The sequence below is a fragment of the Helianthus annuus genome, chromosome 13 (genome assembly GCF_002127325.2).
Source record: "Helianthus annuus cultivar XRQ/B chromosome 13, HanXRQr2.0-SUNRISE, whole genome shotgun sequence".
NCBI lineage: Eukaryota > Viridiplantae > Streptophyta > Magnoliopsida > Asterales > Asteraceae > Helianthus > Helianthus annuus.
Window position 1 is genome coordinate 75,684,359 of NC_035445.2, and position 19,097 is coordinate 75,703,455.

The 19,097-nt window shown below is 36.8% G+C and overlaps 1 protein-coding gene and 1 long non-coding RNA gene across 4 annotated transcripts; one reads left to right on the forward strand and one right to left on the reverse strand.

Annotated features, from left to right (window-relative positions):
• Positions 1–2,212: 2,212 nt before the first annotated feature.
• Positions 2,213–3,931, reverse strand: LOC110902828. 2 transcript variants are annotated; one of them, XR_004877207.1, is made up of 3 exons: positions 3,671–3,931; positions 3,091–3,157; positions 2,213–2,288 (listed from the first exon to the last, which is right to left on the reverse strand). It is a non-coding gene; the product is annotated as an uncharacterized LOC110902828 (long non-coding RNA). The 2 variants fall into 2 exon arrangements; XR_002571443.2 differs by having other exon boundaries at positions 2,214–2,281.
• A 10,404-nt stretch (positions 3,932–14,335) lies between these two features.
• Positions 14,336–18,799, forward strand: LOC110898219 (MATH and LRR domain-containing protein PFE0570w). Of its 2 annotated transcripts, none has more exons than XM_035981990.1 (11): positions 14,336–14,723; positions 15,473–15,657; positions 15,762–15,889; positions 16,014–16,122; positions 16,194–16,233; positions 16,822–16,911; positions 17,019–17,118; positions 17,199–17,338; positions 17,430–17,532; positions 17,652–18,295; positions 18,411–18,799. In XM_035981990.1, the coding sequence occupies exons 2-11, from the start codon at positions 15,519–15,521 to the stop codon at positions 18,559–18,561; spliced, it is 1,644 nt and encodes a 547-aa protein (XP_035837883.1). In that variant the 5' UTR covers positions 14,336–14,723; positions 15,473–15,518; the 3' UTR covers positions 18,562–18,799. The 2 variants fall into 2 exon arrangements, with proteins under 2 accessions (XP_035837883.1, XP_022000667.1); XM_022144975.2 differs by having other exon boundaries at positions 14,336–14,598.
• The last annotated feature ends 298 nt before the right edge of the window (positions 18,800–19,097 follow it).

The window sequence follows — 19,097 nt, forward strand, 5'->3', positions numbered from 1 at the left end:
ACTCCGACGGTGCAAGTCGGTATGGCGCCTTGGCCACGGGTTTCGCGCCCGGAATCAATTCGATTCCGAACTCTACCTCCCGTTCTGGTGGTATCCCCGGTAGTTCTTCCGGAAACACATCTTCATAATCACGCACCACCGGTACACTCTCAATTTTGAGGGGTTCTTTTTCCGTTTCACTCGCATATACCATATAGGCCTTGCATCCATGTTTCATGAGTTTATGGGCTTCTAGAATTGTGCATATCACCGGGTTACCTCCCTTTTCACCATATATCGTAACTTGTTTTCCACTAAGAGATGTTAGTTTTATTTCCTTTCGGAAACAAACCACCTTCGCGTGGTAACGGGATAGCCAATCCATTCTCACTATCACTTGGAATTCTCCCATCGACATCGGAATTAAGTCTATTACGTATTCCTAATCATCAATGTTCATCGTACAGTTTTCACATACATCGCAAACAATAAAGCTTTTGTTATTACCTATCTCTACTTCTAAGGGCATAGGTAATTTTGTTAGAACAAATGAAGGGTGCCGAATAAACCCATATGAAACAAAGGATTTATTCGCACCAGTATCAAATAACACACGTGCGGGAATTGAGTTTACAATAAATATACCTGAGACCACGTCAGGTTCGACCTTTGCTTCAGCAGTGTCAGTTGGAAAGATCTTGCTTTGGTTTTCGAGGCTTCACCTTTCGAGTCTTGCCCTTCTTTCTTCCCAACCAATTCCGGGCATTCCGATCTTTTGTGACCCATTCGGTAACAGTTGTAACAGACGGTCACTTTCTCCGGGCATGATATAGCCATATGTCCCGTTTTTCGACATATGGGACAAGGCTTATCTTTGAAGCGACTTTCGCCCTTATGATTCTTGCCACAGATTTTGCAACTTGGTGTACTGCCCTTTGTATTCGATTTCTTCGCCGTTTCATTCGTTCTTGCTTTCTTGGTAGGGCTTGGGTTTACGTCTTGTGCCCTTCGTTCACCCCGTTCTATACTTTTTTTCAGCTCGATTTCCCTTTCCCGAGCGGCATTGACAATCTCGGTAAGGGTCTCGTACTTTGAAGGGGTTATGAACTCCCTATACTCTGCGCTTAGCATGTTATGGTAGTAATAAACCTTTTGCTCTTCATTCGTTATCAGATCGTCACAGAACTTCATCTTGTCCATAAACATCCCTGTGATCTTGTCTATGGATTCACCTTTGTGTCTGAGTTGCATGAACTCTTCCTTGATCTTGTTTATGACCGCTTTGGGACTATGGTGTTTAAGAAACGGCGTCTTAAACTCCTCCCATGTCATGGTCTTAGCCACTTCACTTCCAATCTCCTTCTTTTTATTATCCCACCAGTCTTTTGCTTGACCTCTTAATTGACCCGTACCATAAGCTACGTAGTCATTCTCATCGCAATGAGTTCTCTCGAATACTCCCTCAATATCGCCTATCCATCGTTGACACACAATTGGATCAACCTCCCCATTATATATGGGTGGTTTACAAGCCATGAATTCCTTGTACGAACAAGGCTTTCGTCCTCCAGATTTTTCCTTTGCTAGATTCGAGTTATCCTCTAGCTTCTTGATTCTTTCTTCTACTACTGATAAAACCGTATTTTGGATTTTATCAATGAAGTTCGATAAACTGTTTTCGATCGCCTTTCCAACCTCCTCGGCAATCACTATTCTCATTTGTTCGGTGACTCTTGGCACCGCATCACCATCACCTCCGCCCGCCATCTTTAGTACTGAAATGTTTACATATATTGTTAAACATTCCATTTGTAACACATGCTTTACTTGTTTTGATTTCGTCAAGTTCATAACTTGATTTAATCATTCTTGTTTCATGCATTTCTTGTATTCGAGTGAGCTTACACACCCTTTTCATGCATATTTGTTCATGATTTATTTCTATATTCTCTAATTTCTACTTAAACGATTAACTCTTACCGGATGCTTGATCAAGCTTGAACCGAACACTTATTGGCAACCTTAGGCTCTGATTACCAACTTGTAAGACCCAGTTTATATTACTAGATTTAACAACATAGAACCTTGCATTTATCGCCAAAATGACGACTTAACAAAAACTTTCAATATTTTAAACCAAAACTAAACACGACATACATGTATAGTTCTTACGAAAATATAATCAAGATATTAACTACACTTGTTTACATAGTTTTTAAAACAAAAGATTATATGCGGAAGCGTTTGCTAGAGTGTTCGGTTCGGATAGTTATGCTTGATCATCATCCTTTTTCTTGAATACCTGAAAACTAATATTTTAAACAAGCATTAGTGTTATTAATCTTGGAAATTCGCGTACTCGAATCAGGTCCGAAAACTTATTCGAGAAAATGAAATAAAAATTTCATCAAGTTGGGATCCACCGTAACTTACGGTGACACCGTAAGTTACGGTGGCTTCTGGACATTTTGGGGCCTGCCGTAAATCAGTAGAGCCCCACCGTAAAATTTTTCTGGCCACCGTAAATTACGGTACCACCATAATTTACGGTGAACGCTGTATTAAACCTCCTTGTTTCATTTGCAGTTTTGCTGATTAATTTCCATGCATCAAACAACCTACTTTCACATAAATTGTTAAGCGACAAAGTAATTTTCCATACCCATATTCTACTTGTGCTAATACTCGACTATTCTCATGAGGGTATGTCTACGGAATAGCTTACAAGCTTGATTTCCGAGGCTTCATGTTTAGTTACCTATGCTACTTGTCATGCATTAAATTTCTAAACTTTAACTCCTATATTAAGGGTAAAGTTTCTCATCTTGCTTACTGTGTTCGCTACACAGTTTACGCATCCTATAAAATCATGCATTATGTAATAGTATCTAGCTTCGTGCTTACTACAAGACTTGTTTGACCCGTTTGGGTGCTGAATTACACTCCATTCAGGACATACAAGGTTTCATGCTTATTACTTGTTTTGACCCGTTCGCTTGTTTAAGACGCAAAGTCACTTTCGTGACATATTGGTCTATCATGTTTACCATGCTTTATATTGCGACATAAAAACAATAAGAAATTTAATGTAACGAAGCAGTATCTTCGTACCTTTAGAGCACGCCCTTTCCCCGTGGATTCCCTTCGGTTTGTCCGCTTGACGATCCGGACTCTTTGCCTAGAAATTTCAGTTTACAACATGTTTAGAACTCTTTTTATGACCACAATCACAACATTATGGACCATTATCAAATCTGCGTTTTTATCAACATTTTACATTTTAATCCTCACTTAGGCATTTCAACAAACACCTAACGGGTCAGATTTTCCTACAATCATTACCAAGTTCATATCTTGAAATTTTCCTCGAATTTCACTTTAATTAAACAACTTAGCACATATCTTATCATTAACATTTCAGAAATCACTTCCAAATTTCAGATTGTGCTAGAACAAGAATTTTAAATTCTGCATGTATCAAGTTTCTTAGAGTTCACTACTCACCTACAATGGTGATTATGTAACCCTACAAGTATTATACAAGATTATGTCAAGAAATCATCTAGGGCTTGATCCTAAACCTCATAACCCTTCTAATTTCAGCCATGCATCATCAATCAAGTTGAATCTCTTGTTTTTCACACTTAATCTAGAATTCAAAAAGTAGCAAAAACACCAAATTTCTACATACCTGTTGATCACTATGATTAGGTGATCGTTAATTCGTGTTTAGAACTTGATTTGAAGCAGATTTGCAGCCTCAATTTGTGAATTTTGTGAAGATTCTAGGGTTTGAGGGATGGGGGTCGCCCCTTTCTTGCTCCTGATCGACCAGACACACCAATTTTGGTGTGTTTGGTTGGTTTTGTTACAATTATTAACCAGCTTTTTCAATTTAACAAGTTTAGTCCCCCAACTTTGTTTTGTTCTAAAGTTTATGTGTTTTAACCATATCATGGACTATTTCAAGACTTGAACTTAACTAGGTTATGTTCCTAGTTGGTAAATTCTTGTTTATTATTTCTTTAAATTTTCCAATATAAGGATTTATATTTTCGGGGTGTTACACTAATGCAGCAAATTGATCCCAAGATAAGTTGTAGAGCAGGACCTTTCCCGTGGCTTGGAGCAATGATCTCCACCATGCCAACGCTTCTCCTTTAAAAGATTGTGAAACAAACTTCATAATCTCTTGCTCTGCACATCCACTGATGTCAACAACAATGTCCATCTCATCGAGCCACGTCATGCAGTCGATGGCTCCTTCTTCTCCTGTGAAGTCTCTGGGTTTGCAGGAGACAAAATATTTATATGAGCAGGTCTTAACTGGTGCCTCTTGATTAAGCACAACCGGTCTAGACGGAACACTCCTCTGATTTGATGAGTGATGAACATCGTCCTCCCTTGACTCATGTGTTTTGGAAGGGGGCTTACTACGAGCCACAGATAGAGTCTTAGAGTGGGTATCATTTGATTCATCATACTGTCTGTCAAGAGCTCGAGTAACTGCATAATCTATTATTGCCTGTAGTTCCACTCCATTTACATTAATTCTGGTAGTATCATTGTTTTCCTTCAAATGGCTGTTAACTTCATCTAATCCAGCCATGTAGCTTGATTGCTTCATAAACATTGACAATGATTTATTCAGAGGTTTTTATGAAATTATCATTTTCGATAATTTATTAACCATGGTAATATAAACCATATGGGTTAATTTGTTAATTTTATTAGTATTTTCATTATAATTTATCCTAGTATAAAACATTAAGCATATTAAAGTGGCGCAAAAGGCCTAGTCACAAGGACAGTTTTACATTTATAAGCCATGACTTCAGAGAGTCTAGGCATTAAGGTCTGAACATGTTTCATTACCTTTTCTCGACAGAGAGTCAAAGACATCAACTGTATTTTGTCCCTTAGGACGATAAGTATGGCCTGTAGGCATTTCATCACTTATGGATGTTTGTAATATGATCATCTTCATTTGATGATATTAGTCAGGATCGTATTGATCATACAAACTATTATGCTTGGACGTAATCCAATATTCTTAGACGGGGGTCAGAGACCACCACGGTCGTGATTCTAAATCACTAGTCTAGATAAGGGTTTGGAATTTCCCAATGTAAGGATGACAAGTGTAATTTTATCGTATTACTGTTGTCAGGAGTGTTAACATGTTTTCGATGTTAACAAGAATCTGAATCTCTTTTAAACAGGTTTTTACCATCATAGCTAGGTCTTTAATGACATTCAAGCTAGGTTTTACCCTTTAAGATTCTTTCAATATATACTGGTAGATCAATTATGAAAAGGAATAATAATTTGATTTATTTCATATTTTATATTCACATAAGATGATAAAATGTAATTCAGATAAAATATTCAAATGATATTAAAAGGAGTATATAATTACACCCTAACGGGACTCGAAAGGAATGGTGTTGTCCATGAAGGGACTAAAAGATAAACATGTCCTTATAAGGACTTATTAAAGATACGATCTTCATCAAAAGGAGTTTTCACTTTATCTCTGAATATTTTCTCCCTGGATGTACGTTTTATCCTACTCGCGGTACGAAGCTCAGCATTTCAAGGCTCCGGATGAGGAGAAATTCTAATACGGCTTCTTCGCTTGGCGACGTACCCAATATATAAAAATTGGAAGCAATAATTTCCAGATTAGGATTGAGAGTATTCCTATGTTAAGTCTAGACTCAGAAGGTCAAGGAATGTGCTACTGTGTCATTGAGATTAAACACAAAAGGCTAGTGTTTAATTCACTCAATGTTGGCTCTGATACCAACCTGTCACACCCCGAATTTCCACGTATCACCGGTGGGCCCGGTGGGGGAGTATCGTGACGTAGTTGTTATCATCATAGTCAAACATCACAATATATAAATGCACAGCGGAAGCAGAAGATAAATATATTACATTCCGAATATAAAGTAATGTCAAAGTATCACAACGGAAAGTAAAGGATCCACAGGCGGATCAAATAAAAGAAAATTGTTCAACAGACTTTAGGCATCTAGAACTTGCAAGATTCCCTATTGACGCCCTGAGCTCCCAGCCAATTACGTACAGTACCTGCCACTTAACCTTTTTGGAAAATACGTCAGTTTACACTGGTAAATACAATTAACTGACTCATTTGAAATTGTTTAAGAAAATTGATTTGAATGCACAAGGCACAACATATCTTTTATAACCTGGGACAATTTTATTAATTAAAATTTTGTATCCGATTTACATGTTTGTCCAACATTTAGGGCCGGTGATTCTATAATACAAGCCAGTCAAGATTAATCGACACACCATAAATATAACTCACAAGAAGACACCTTACGAGTGAGTATATCTTTTAAATACGCAACAGGAGGTGTTATGCCTACACCTTGTGCTTAAGTTATGGCCATTCACCTTTTTAAATGAGCCAAGGATATCCAGGACACGGTCATTAACCCCTAATATTATTTATTATCAATCAATACAGATTAAAATGGGATTATGCAATTTAATCATCTTCGATTAAAAGGTTTCTACACCCGACCAAGCGGTATTTTTATAATACCGTATCCCAAGCCCGTATAAGGGAAAATAAGTTAAAAGTATTTACCTGAGCTAGCAATGCAATTTATACTCAGCCGTATATTCAAATCAGCAAGCACAAGTACTTCTACTGGGTCTCTTAATCTGGAACGAAGGTTTTATTAACCTATTAGATTCCTAACGGGTCTTATTCAAGTCATAACTTAGACCGGTTAGTTTTAAGGAAAGGTTTACGGTTCAAAACGCATGATTAAGCGAAGACCGGAATAGAATGTGATTTAGACCCGACAAGTTTGAAGACTTGTATAATATCGGTAAATCAACCACGTTCTGGATTTTGAGATAAAACGACAAGGTTTGACCCGTTTCGGCTAATTTATGTAAACTAGTTACATAAACCCAACCTAACGCGTAAATGGCGTAACAGGTAACCGTAAGAGTCTTATACAGGTTTTCTAAGTCAATATGCTCTAAATATGTTGTGATATCAGTAGGATACCTTCCATTATGCCCAAAACGAGTTTAATCTCATAATACGCCCCGTAGGGATATTTTGGTCATTTTAAAGATTATAAAAGCGATTAATTTAACTCCTGTGATTCGGGCCTAAATAAATCAGTAAAACAACTTAATTTAACAGGGTAAATCAGTTGGTGTTAAGTCTTATGTGACAAACTGGTTACAAACCCAAACTATGCGTTTAATACGCGTATAAAGTCATTTTAAGCAATTTCCGGGTTATACAGGAAATCTGAGTTTTCTGATCAGGTTATAAATTTCAAAATACTTTATTTATTATTTAAAAACAGTAGCAATTGGATTGGCGTCAAAATACTATCTAGAACTCCTTTTATGTCCGAAAAGGGTATATTCGGTATTTATCGAATCAAGGTCATAACCTTAGGTTATGAGCAGGTTAAAAATAATTAAAAATCTTTAAAAATCCCAAAATATTATATTACATCAGTGTGTGAAAGGTTTGGTGTCGAAATTTGGGTTTAGATAGGCTTTATGCTAAGTGCGCCGTTTAATTACAAAAGTTTTCTTAATTGCGCTATTTAGCATAACTCCTATTCTGGACCTCGAATTGACATGAAATTTTAGGGACATGTTTAGAAATCAGTAACTAAGGTTATTGTCCTTTCACATATCCAAAATTCTCGTTTTAAGGTCAAAAGGGCATTATGGTCAACCTTTAAGCATATAACGGAAATGTGGAAATGACTCGGACAAACAACGAACCAGTCATAGAGGGTCATACCATCATGTAACCTGGTCCTAAGGAAGTCCTAAGGCATATCTAAGTCATACTAAATCGGGTCAGAACTGAAGTCAAAGTTTTGCGACTTTCGGTTCCGAACCGGGTCAAAACAGTAAATGGTCGGATCAAACAAGCTAAGACCAGTTCTTATACATATTACCTAGTTATATAAGTGATAAAATAGGTTACATGCCTTCTACATTGTTAATTATGCGTTAATCCGAAAATTAGCATTCTGTTGACTTTTTCTAAGCAACTTTGACCAGATATTTGAACTAGTTAGAGTGGGAATCAGAGGGTGCCCTTTTAAGGGTTTAATGCCCACATGATTACCAACTTATAACTACCTTTGGTTCGACTAATCACTGGACCATTAGTGATTAATCGTTAAGTCAACCGTTAATTACGACGGTATGACTTTTAAGCTAAAACTAAGCAAAAACTTAACTAAGAAAGGTTAAGCATACTTACTGAAGTCCTATGCACGACCAGAGAGGCTTAGAGAAGGCTCTTGAGCTCCAGAGATGATCAGAAATGCAGAAATGAGGTGTGATCAAAATGGTTGCACTCATTGGCCTTATATAGTGATCTTTGATGCATAAGATCATGGCAACTAGGTCTACTAGTGTACCCAGATCATTTACAAGTGCCCCTAAGGCCTAGGAACAGTTTAGGGGTCGCCCATGCTGAGCAATAATGGTTTTAAGTCGGTTAAAAGGCTGAACAGTGCTGCTGTGCGATTTTTCTGTATCTGTGCGTCTCACGCGGCCCGCATAAGACCTTAACAAGGCTTATGCGGCCCGCCTGAATCTTCCTGACAGAATTCAAATCTTTCTACTACCGACGCGGCCCACATAAGCCCTTGATAACTCTTACGCGGCCCGCCTAAGACCTGCTGTAAGATTTTCAAATCTTTTCAATTATTACAGCTTGACTCTTGGCTTTTCGAAGGGGTAACTTTGCATTATGAGCCCTTTTTAATTACATATAAGGGCCTCGAGACTTTTACCCACGTTTTTAAGTCCTCGGTTACTTTGTTACTACTTCGAAAAGTCATAACTTTCAATGTTGACGCTTTCAACCCCTCATGTACGAATTCGATCATAACTTTCTCATTTGAATACGAAACTTTATGAAATTTATATCGTGCATTCTAGTGAGCATAATTTACCGTTACAAAGCCTCGGGTTTGCTAAAGGGTCACTCAGAGGTATAACTTAAACATGTTGACACATTTAACCCCTCTAGTTTGTAATCTCTCACTTTCTTCCATATTTAGTTCCATATGATGCATGATTCATTTGTTTGAAGGTACGAGCATCATGTAGGGTTACTGTAAAGTATATTTATCCCTTGTTGACATTTTGAACCCTTGAATTCACATACTTTCCATGTTTGTCAACTTTAGTCCCTCTAAAGTATTCTTTCGCACGTTCAAGCTTATGATATGTGTCAATACATTATAGGACGTGAATTTTCGAGGTATTACACTACTCGGGAAGTTCATTTGAGCCATAATCGAATTAAAAAAAATCCAATTAACAGAGTCATATGCCGTATTAATGTCAACTTTAAAGTACATCCCACTTTTCTTGTTCTTCTTTAGCCAACTAAACAACTCATTAAGGACTAATGGGCCATCCATGATATTTCTTCCCGCCAAAAAATCCGATTGGTGTTCCGAGATCAACTTCCCCATCAACCCTTTTAGCCGATTTACTAGTACTTTTGAAATCACTTTGTTTATTACACCAATCAGGCTGATTGGCGTAAAGTTCGCTGGGCCAACCGGGTCTTTTACTTTAGGGATTAAAGCAATAAAAGAGGACGAGCAACACTTACTCAAAGAACCCTCCTCGAAAAATTTATTGAACAGTTTAATGAAATTCTCCTTGAGGCCCGACCAACATCTCTTGATAAACTTAAAGTTAAACCCATCCAGGCCAGGAGCTCGATCACCTTCACATTCCCAAACTGCTTCTTTAATTTCCTCCACGGAGAAAGGACACTCCAGCATGGTTGCCTCATGATCAGAAATAGTAGCCAGGTTCGGGCATACAAATTCCGGTCTATTAGCCATCGGTTCTGTAAACTGGTGACGAAAGAACTCATACAAGGTCTCTTTAATAACAAGTGGGGTTGTAACCCAACCACCATCTATCATTAGCACGTTCAATCTGTTCGTGTTGATATTAGAATTGATAATATGGTGAAAAAAAGAGGAATTTTCATCAGCATCTATAGCCCATCTTGATCTGGATTTCTGCCGAATATCTAACTGTTTCATTCTGTCCCACTCTGCCACATAACTTTTATATTCCATTCTTTCAGCCAATTCTTCTTCAAGAAGCGTTCTTTCCTCCGCAACCTTTCAATATTAGCCAACCTACTCTTTTTTCTACCATATAACCCATCCCTTCTTTCCTTTTCCACATGTAGCCAGGATTTTATATTATTTTTTAACCACCGAAGCTTAATGGCTAAAGCAAGATCTTCAGGTCCCGAAAAGGAAAAAGATTCACATTTATGTAAAACATAATCCAAAAATCCGGGGTATTCAAACCAAGAATTAAAGAATCGAAACGGAATATGGCCGAAATCAGACTGGACGGTAGATAAAAAAATTGGCCGGTGGTCCGATGCTTCGTGATCTAAAGCAATCACTGATGCGTTAGGCCAGTTCTCCATAAAGCCTAGACAAACTAGGAAACGATCCAGTTTGCTCAGTTTCCTACCGTTGTCTCAAATATAAGTAAAATTGCCCCTTCCCATATTATATTCCACTAAACCAGCCGAGAGAATGAACTGATTAAAAGCGTCAGCATTTGCTTCAATAAACTCAGAATTCATACGCTCACTAGCGTTCTTTACCTCGTTAAAATCTCCCATAATAACCCACAACCCTTGTATCGAGTTCCTAACCCCCAGAATTTCCAACCAGACGACCCTCCTGAACACTGTTGGGCACCACAGACAAGCGAGACCACCTGATCTTCCTTGCGAGTTTACTACCGCCATCTTATACTCAACCCTACCCCAGAACTGACTGAACATAAAAGTCTCTGAATCTTGTAATTTAGTTTCTTGTATAGCGAGAAAATGAATACCGTAGCTAGTCTTAAACCCTCGAATCCAATCTGACTTTCTGTTGTTCCACACCCCCCTTAAATTAACAGATAAACAATTCATCTCGAACTATTGTGCACACCTTCATCAACAATGACCTGCTCAACAGCAGATTCGAAACCGTTTAGATTAACCCCCATTAAAGATCCCACCTGTATCGTAGCCGCAACTTCTTCTCTAAAGGGAAAAACTGGGACACCATCACCTGGATCTTGCCTCGACGTTTGTGAACCACCCCCAGCCTCCGAATCAGGGACCCTATTTACCGGAGCTTCATCGTTGACCGCCGGTTCAGTACATACCTCCTCTTCGATACCAGAGTCTGCCCTGACAGGTGTATTCCGGTGGATGTTGAACATGGAAAGCTTCATTGTCGTCTGTGGGACTTGAACCCAAAATCTTCCCCTTTCCAACCTAGTTATAAATCCCTTTTAAGAAAAATCGTATAGAATAATTACTTGCGTATAACAAAGAGTCAATCTTTAGCGGTGAAAGAGTCAATCTTTAGCGGTGAATTAGAGCTTTTAGTTGGAGTTGTGAACATGTTTATCAAAACAACTATAGTTGAAGACTTAAAGTTATTAGGTATTTGTCATAGTGAAATGGTATTGGCCTATTGGGTCACCTTACCCTCAAGCCCTCCAATTTAATTTTTCAAGATTTTTTTAGATTTTTTTTGAACGGCAAATATTACACAATCCCTAAATTACACCAAATTTATCCCATTTATTTGTCACATTTCATATCTTTCTAGTGTGATCTAATACATTTCGTTATTGTAGGAAATTGAACCCTGGTTTCTCCTCAAAAGGCATAAAGTCTCTACTACCCCACCAAAGTGGTGATGCCAAGATTTTTTTAGATGTAACGATATTTTAAAGGTTTTGCCAATCACGCAATCCTTGGTTGATTGATGGTCATTGATTGATTAGCTAATATTACGTTATTTTTGTTTGGTAAGTGAAAAATTTATTTACTTTATATCTAAGGACATGTGTTTGGTTATTAATCATACCTACCGTTTTGATGAGAAACAAAATTTATTTTAATGCGTGTGTAAAGCGTATTTAATACAAGTTGTTTAATACGTAACAAATTTTAAGTTGAAGATTGTAAGAAACGACAAACACCTATGCATAGTGTTTACCAGATTTAAGGAGCACGGGAAAGAAAATGTTTTATGAGGTTACATAGTTGAAGGGGTAACGCGCTAAAAACATGCAAGTCTGGACTAAAGACAAAGACCTTCGAACCACGACAATGATTTTGGACCAAGAGACACGGCTTGTCAGTAAAAGATGGTCCGAATGAAGCAAGTATAGAAACAACCTAAGTTCTAACGAGTCTCGTGAGGAGGCACTACTCCCACACTATCCGATCTGTGTCACCATTCACGGATTGTTATCAATAAAGACGTGGAACCACAAATAACTAACCTGAAAGGAACATGTCGAGAAAATAATGTTGTCTAGCATAAACTAAGACTCATAAAAGGCTATTCAATTACAAGTGGTAAAGTAAATAATCAATTGAACTTAACTACTTTTATTTACCATGAGTAAAGATCAAATACAAATTGGTTTTAACATACCAAACAGGAGAAGTTTGAAAGAATTTTTTTTTCTACTTAAACGTGATTTTTAATTGAAAAAAAGCAGAAAATATATATCTTTTTTTGTATAGTTACACTAGTAGAGTAATTATAAAACTAGAGTAATTATATAATTTTTTTACTTTTTATTTATAAATTTTAGGACTAAAATACATACTTGACTAGATGAGAAAAAAATTCAAAAAATAAAAAAGTTCTCCATTCACTTCTCACGTTTGTTTAATAACCTTACCCTGTTTACTATTTCAATACTCTCAAGGTAACGAGGCTAACCAGTGATGGTTGTACATCAGGGCAAAGAAGAAGCATCAGAGATCTTTACTTAGGCTATACAGTGTAGGGGACGTGAAAGTGGTGTGGAAGCCCCCATGGGCGTAGCATAGTGGGGGCTGGGAGGGGCGCCCGACCCCCTCGAACTTTTCGCTCAATAGTGTTCAGTATGTAGTTTCCGTATAAGATTTTTTAGGTATATACGTTTTCGACCCTCCGACTTATGATTTTTAGGTATAATTTTTGGTCCGGTGACTTCGGACCCCTTGGTTAGAAATCTCAATCTTCGTTACTAGAAGCCCCTCCAGTCCTCCACGCTGGAACACTACCCCTTTTTAAAGGCTTCTAATCCTCCTTTTTAAAGGCTTCAAGCCCTACTAAAGCTGTCTGCATATTCAAAAGGGAAAATTACCAAAGTGGCCGTTTGACCAAGCCATTTTCCAAAATAGCCATTTGACCGGGCATAATGCACCCTCCCATCAAAGTGAACTCCCATATTTATGCACCTTCAATCCAACCACCAGCTAGCCGACACGTGTCCCTGAAGCCTGAACCGGCTTTATGCCGCGTCGCCTGGCAGCCGAGCCGCTTCCCCCCCAAGCCAAGCCTCTTCACCGCCTGCCCACAAGTACAAGCCATGCCGCCTAATTTACAAGCCAAGCCGCGTAAAGTACAAGCCGAGCCGCGACAGTTGCATTTTTTAAAAAATATCAAAATATATAAAAAAACATCAAAAAAATATCAAAAAACATCAAAAAATATAAAAAAAAAATCCAAAAATATCAAAATACTCTTTCTCTCCATATATTTAATAACTCGGTTGAATATTGTGAATAATAGAATTCATTTTTTATCTCTTTTCTCTTTATTTTTTATCAATTATTAATTTAATAATTTAATATTTTATTAAATTAAATAAACTAATATTTTAATAAATTATTTTTTGGTTAACAAGGTTAGTAGAAAACTAACCTAGTTAGTAGATCCTTTAATACATTCAAAATAACCTAGTTAGTCCAAGTAGGTTAGTTTTTATAAAAGAAACCACTAACTGAGTTAGAAAACTCAGTTACTTCAGTTAAGAGTCAAAAAAAAGAAACAGCGAAGCGGCTTGGGGGTAGCGGTGTACCGGCATATTTGTAGGTGAACCGGCATATTGGCAGGTGTACCGGCTTGGGCATAGCGGTAGCGGCATAATGGGCATAGCGGTAGCGGCATATTGGCAGGTGTTCTGCGAAGCGGCTTGGCTTGGGGGGGAAGCGGCTCGGCTGCCAGGCGACGCGGCATAAAGCCGGTTCAGGCTTCAGGGACACGTGTCGGCTAGCTGGTGGTTGGATTGAAGGTGCATAAATATGGGAGTTCACTTTGATGGGAGGGTGCATTATGCCCGGTCAAATGGCTATTTTGGAAAATGGCTTGGTCAAACGGCCACTTTGGTAATTTTCCCTATTCAAAATGACATCATATAAATAGAAAGCTACCTGCAATTCCTCCACATTAATGATTCCAGTTGTGATCTTAACTGCGGAAACTTTTATGAGTCCAACTGTACACAATCACAGCCACAAAATTCCAACACAACACCATTCAATCAATTACCATTGACCAACTCAACCTTCCCCTTTTGATCTCCAATACATACCCCCATCATGTCAACCATCTTTCTTGCTCCATCTTATTCTGCTTCAACTTGTCTCCTTTTTCACCTCCCAAATCACATACCCTTTTGTCATATTTATAAAATTTAGTGTTCTCACATAAAGCTCCTCTAATTTCTGAAGAAAGTCAACCTGTAAGTTCAATTTCAAGATCATAAAGCTTCAATTTTTAAACACTGTTTCTACTTTTTTATATGGAATTTGATTCTTTTCTGGGATCTTTTACTTTGGGAAGACGAAAAGAATGTCCCCAATAGAGGTTTTTGACAAAAAGTAGATTAATTTTTATCAATTCTTGACTTAATTTGCCATTTTGAAGATGACCCTTTTGAATATTGAATGAAAGTTGAAATCTTTTGCACATGGGTGTTGTTAAAAACATCAAATTTGTACAATTTTGGTAGTTCTTGTTTACTGTAGGTCAACTTTCTTGACTGTGTGATTCCATTTTGAGGATGACCCTTTTGAAAATTGAATGAAAGTTGAAATCTTTTGCACATGGGTGTTGTTAAAAACATCAAATTTGTACAATTTTGGTAGTTCTTGTTTACTGCAGGTCAACTTTCTTGACTGTGTGATTCCATTTTGAGGATGACCCTTTTGAAAATTGAATGAAAGTTGAAATCTTTTGCACATGGGTGTTGTTAAAAACATCAAATTTGTACAATTTTGGTTGTTCTTGTTTACTATAGGTCAACTTTCTTGACTGTGATTCCATTTTGAGGATGACCCATTTGAAAATTGAATGAAAGTTTAAATCTTTTGCACATGGGTGTTGTTAAATACATCAAATTTGTACAATTTTGGTAGTTCTTGTTTACTGTAGCTCAATTTTCTTGACTATGATTCCATTTTGAGGATGACCCATTTGAAAATTGAATGAAAGTTGAAATCTTTTGCACATGGGTGTTGTTAAAAACATCAAATTTGTACAATTTTGGTAGTTCTTGTTTACTGTAGGTCAACTTTCTTGACTGTGATTTTATTTGTTGATGTGGATTTTTACAGTGACCAGATTTTTATTTGAAGATCAGAGTCATATTATACTTTACAGATGGAGGAAAAAGAAAGTATATCTCAGTATAGAGATAAGCTGGACAAAACACTCATGTCTCATGATCTTTCTAATATGGAATTCTTAAGAACCCTAGTTGAAAATCAAATGTCAAAGTCAACACAAAGTGAAGATCAAGGTTTCTTTATATATGATTTTAGCATTTGTTGATGGCCGGTCTTGCGAATTATTAATTTCGGTTGTAAATATGTATACTAGTTACAAAGATTTTATGTTATGCAGAAATAAATGATAATTTAATTCAAAAAAGAACCAAGGAAGTGGCTAATTTTCTCAGCATGCTTAAAAGTGCTTCTGGGAATGCTGTTGAAAGCTCAAAAGCTAATGAAATACCACATGGTGGTTGGAAAGTATGTCATATTAATAATATTATTATTTGTAAATTTTCTTGATTTTTTTCATCTTTATGTTTATTATGTTGAGCCGTCTGTTTGTTTCGGCCATTTACGAATTCAATGTTATCTTGCTGAACAGATAAAACAGGATAATGAAGATTGCCGTGTAATGTATAAGGAGGGACCCGCTGGTACTCCGTTTCATAATTTACTTGTGGAAGGATATGTAGACGGGCCGCTAGATGTTTGTAAGTTTGATTAAGGCATTTCATGCATTTGTCCACACCGATTTTTGTTTATATAGTATGTTTGTAAACAGGCATGTGCATAACGTGGGAGGCGGGACTTTACCCGAAATGGTACGTTCGTCCTTAAGTTATAGACTATTTGAACTATTGTATTTGTGTTTTTGTTTGGCAAGCAAACCGTCTTTTTTCCCTCAAAGTACAATTGCATAATGAAGCTAACCTATTTAACCACAACTACTCGAGTAATCTCCACTATAGAGGTGACAGTTTTGACCCATTTAATAGTGAATTGGTTGATTTGGGTTGTGTTTTTATCCCAAACGGGTCAAATTAAAAAGTTGAGCTACAGGGGAAATATGCCAATGGGTCGAACGGGTCAAAATGGTTAATAGTCGCACAAAGTCTAGTTTAGTGAATATCAAGTTTTTTTTAACGACATTAAGTTTTCATTAAACGTTAGGAAAATTACATAATAATGGCATGTTAACGGGCAACAAGCTGTACCACAACCCCCGTTTACATTCAAAGATCTAGATAATTATTGTAATAATATTGTTTCTATAATCATACTTAATGCATTATTTATTTTTTATAAAAAGTGATTTCAAAATGTACAAAAAGCGTTTGCAAGTCACCCAACCCGTCCCGTCTTGAACCATACCAAAGATGATCCTTACTATGATTGTTGTTTGTTGTCAGGTGGCCTCAGTTTAATATCCCAACATTTAAGATTATCTATTCGGAATGTGAGAAAAAGGTCCGAATGGGTGAACAAATATCCTTAGTAAGGTTTGTGAAATTAAACCAACCATTAATTAAACTCAATAATTAAAACTTTTTATTCTATTATTATATATGGATATTGACATCTAAATTTCTAAATATGTGGAAGAAAGAATAAAGCTTTCATGGCCACTATCAACACGAGAGGCGCTAGTCCATTTTGTTAATGTTGACTACTTCCAAGAGGATCTCATTATACTCCTTTTGAACACGGTAATAATTCGTATAGTTAATATATATTAAATATATTAAATTTATGCTAATTACTTATTGTGCAACTTCATTTTTTTCAGATTCCCGAGACAGAGAACATTGAGAAAAGCACTCATGGGTTCACGAGAGATGGCATACCCGGTGTCGAAAATGTGACGAGGATAGACGTTGTTGGAGGCGTTGTTTTACAGAAAGTGAGTGCTAATCGAAGCTACTTCCGGTAAAAGATTTCTTTTGTTTTTTGTTTGATGCCATTTTTTTTATTTGATTAAAAACTTTTAGACAAGTTCAGAAAATTTCAATGTTTGCAGGGCCATTGCAAATATGGATATAAAACTTGATTTTGTTCCGCCAGCGATAATCAACTTTATTTCCCGGCAAATTATAGGTAGCGGCTTCAAGCTTTATAAAAAGGTGTAGTTCCAAATCACTTCAAAACACACATCATATGTTTGACTTTTTAGGTCAAATATGTTATTTATAAACTACAAACTGCATTTTTTTTTTCATGCTAATTGTACATTCTACTACAGAAAGTGGCCACTGTGACCAAAGGCGATGTAGATTTCAGCAAGGCTTTAAAAGATCCATTTTACGGTAATATTCGTGAAGCACTTTACTCCGAAAACAAATTTTCAAACGGGATTTTGGAACAGAAAGAAATCAAGATTGATGATGGGGTTTTGGAACAAGAAACGGTCAACATTGGTCAACCTGAAGAGCATCGTACCACAAAGAAAGAAATAGAAGATGAAAATCAGTTGCCAGTTAGTGAAATAGAGGAAGTTGAAGAGACGTATAGATCATGCGAGGATAATGACGATGATGATGACGATGACGAAGACGAAGACGATGATGATAATAATAATAATAATAATAATAATAATAATAATAATAATAATAATAATAATATTAGGGACGGATTAATTGCGGATGGTAAAAAGGAAATAGTTATAAATCCTGAAGTGAATAAAGCACTGGGAACACTTGAAAAGGTCATTTCTATCTTTAGGGAATTTAGATTTAGTACTCGATCGTTATCTCTCTCGCGATCCGTTAACAACGTGTTTACTGATCTTGAAGACGATAAATCAAACGGCCATAAACATTTAGTAAACGAGTTAACAATGAGGAACTCACAAGAATCAAAGGACAGTCTTTTAATTCATACCTCCAGGTACAAATACTAAGTTTCCAAAAAAGTTTGATTTTTTCTCATTTTTGGTTTGTGGGTGCGATTTTAAACGCATTCAGACACGTCCCGCAATGTTTTTATGTTTTTTTTTTCTCAGGCACAAAGTTCATGAAGCGGTTTTAGCTGAAAATGGTGATATTAATAGAGAGTTGATCAAGAACATGGATGAAAGTAGTTTGACCCAGAAAAAAGTCAAAAAACAAAGATTTTGCTGTCTCAGCTTCACCTCTGGCAGGCTAAACTCATGAAGGATTGTTGTTTTTTAATACATAAACAGGCGTATTTATGCGGTTCGGTTTGCGATTTGGGTCTAGATATGTTTTCTTTTTTATACATGTGAAGATATAAAAGATTACAGGAGGGTTATGGAGAGAGGACAGAAGTGTTTATTAATTGGTTTGGGGCAATATGAATATAATGTAAAGTATGTAACTGATAAAAACTTTTGAATACTTCACTCGCACTGCTTATTTTGAATATTCTTTATTTATTTTCTACTAAAGACTCAAAAACTTACATGATTGCTTGAGTGAATTGAGGTGCAGTGTATGAACGAGCGAGGACGATAAGTCGATAATCACTGCTTTGGGTCCTAAGATATCTACAAAATTATCGCCAGTTAGCCTCACCATAGAGAGAGAGAGTCTCTTTATGACCACCATTGACGTGAGAATGCATACTTTTGTAGGAGGAAATAAAGAATTAAAAGAGAGTATGATTCGGACTCTCAAATATTGTGTACCTCTCCTGTGTTCTTGAGGTGGTATCTATATTTTAGGTATGT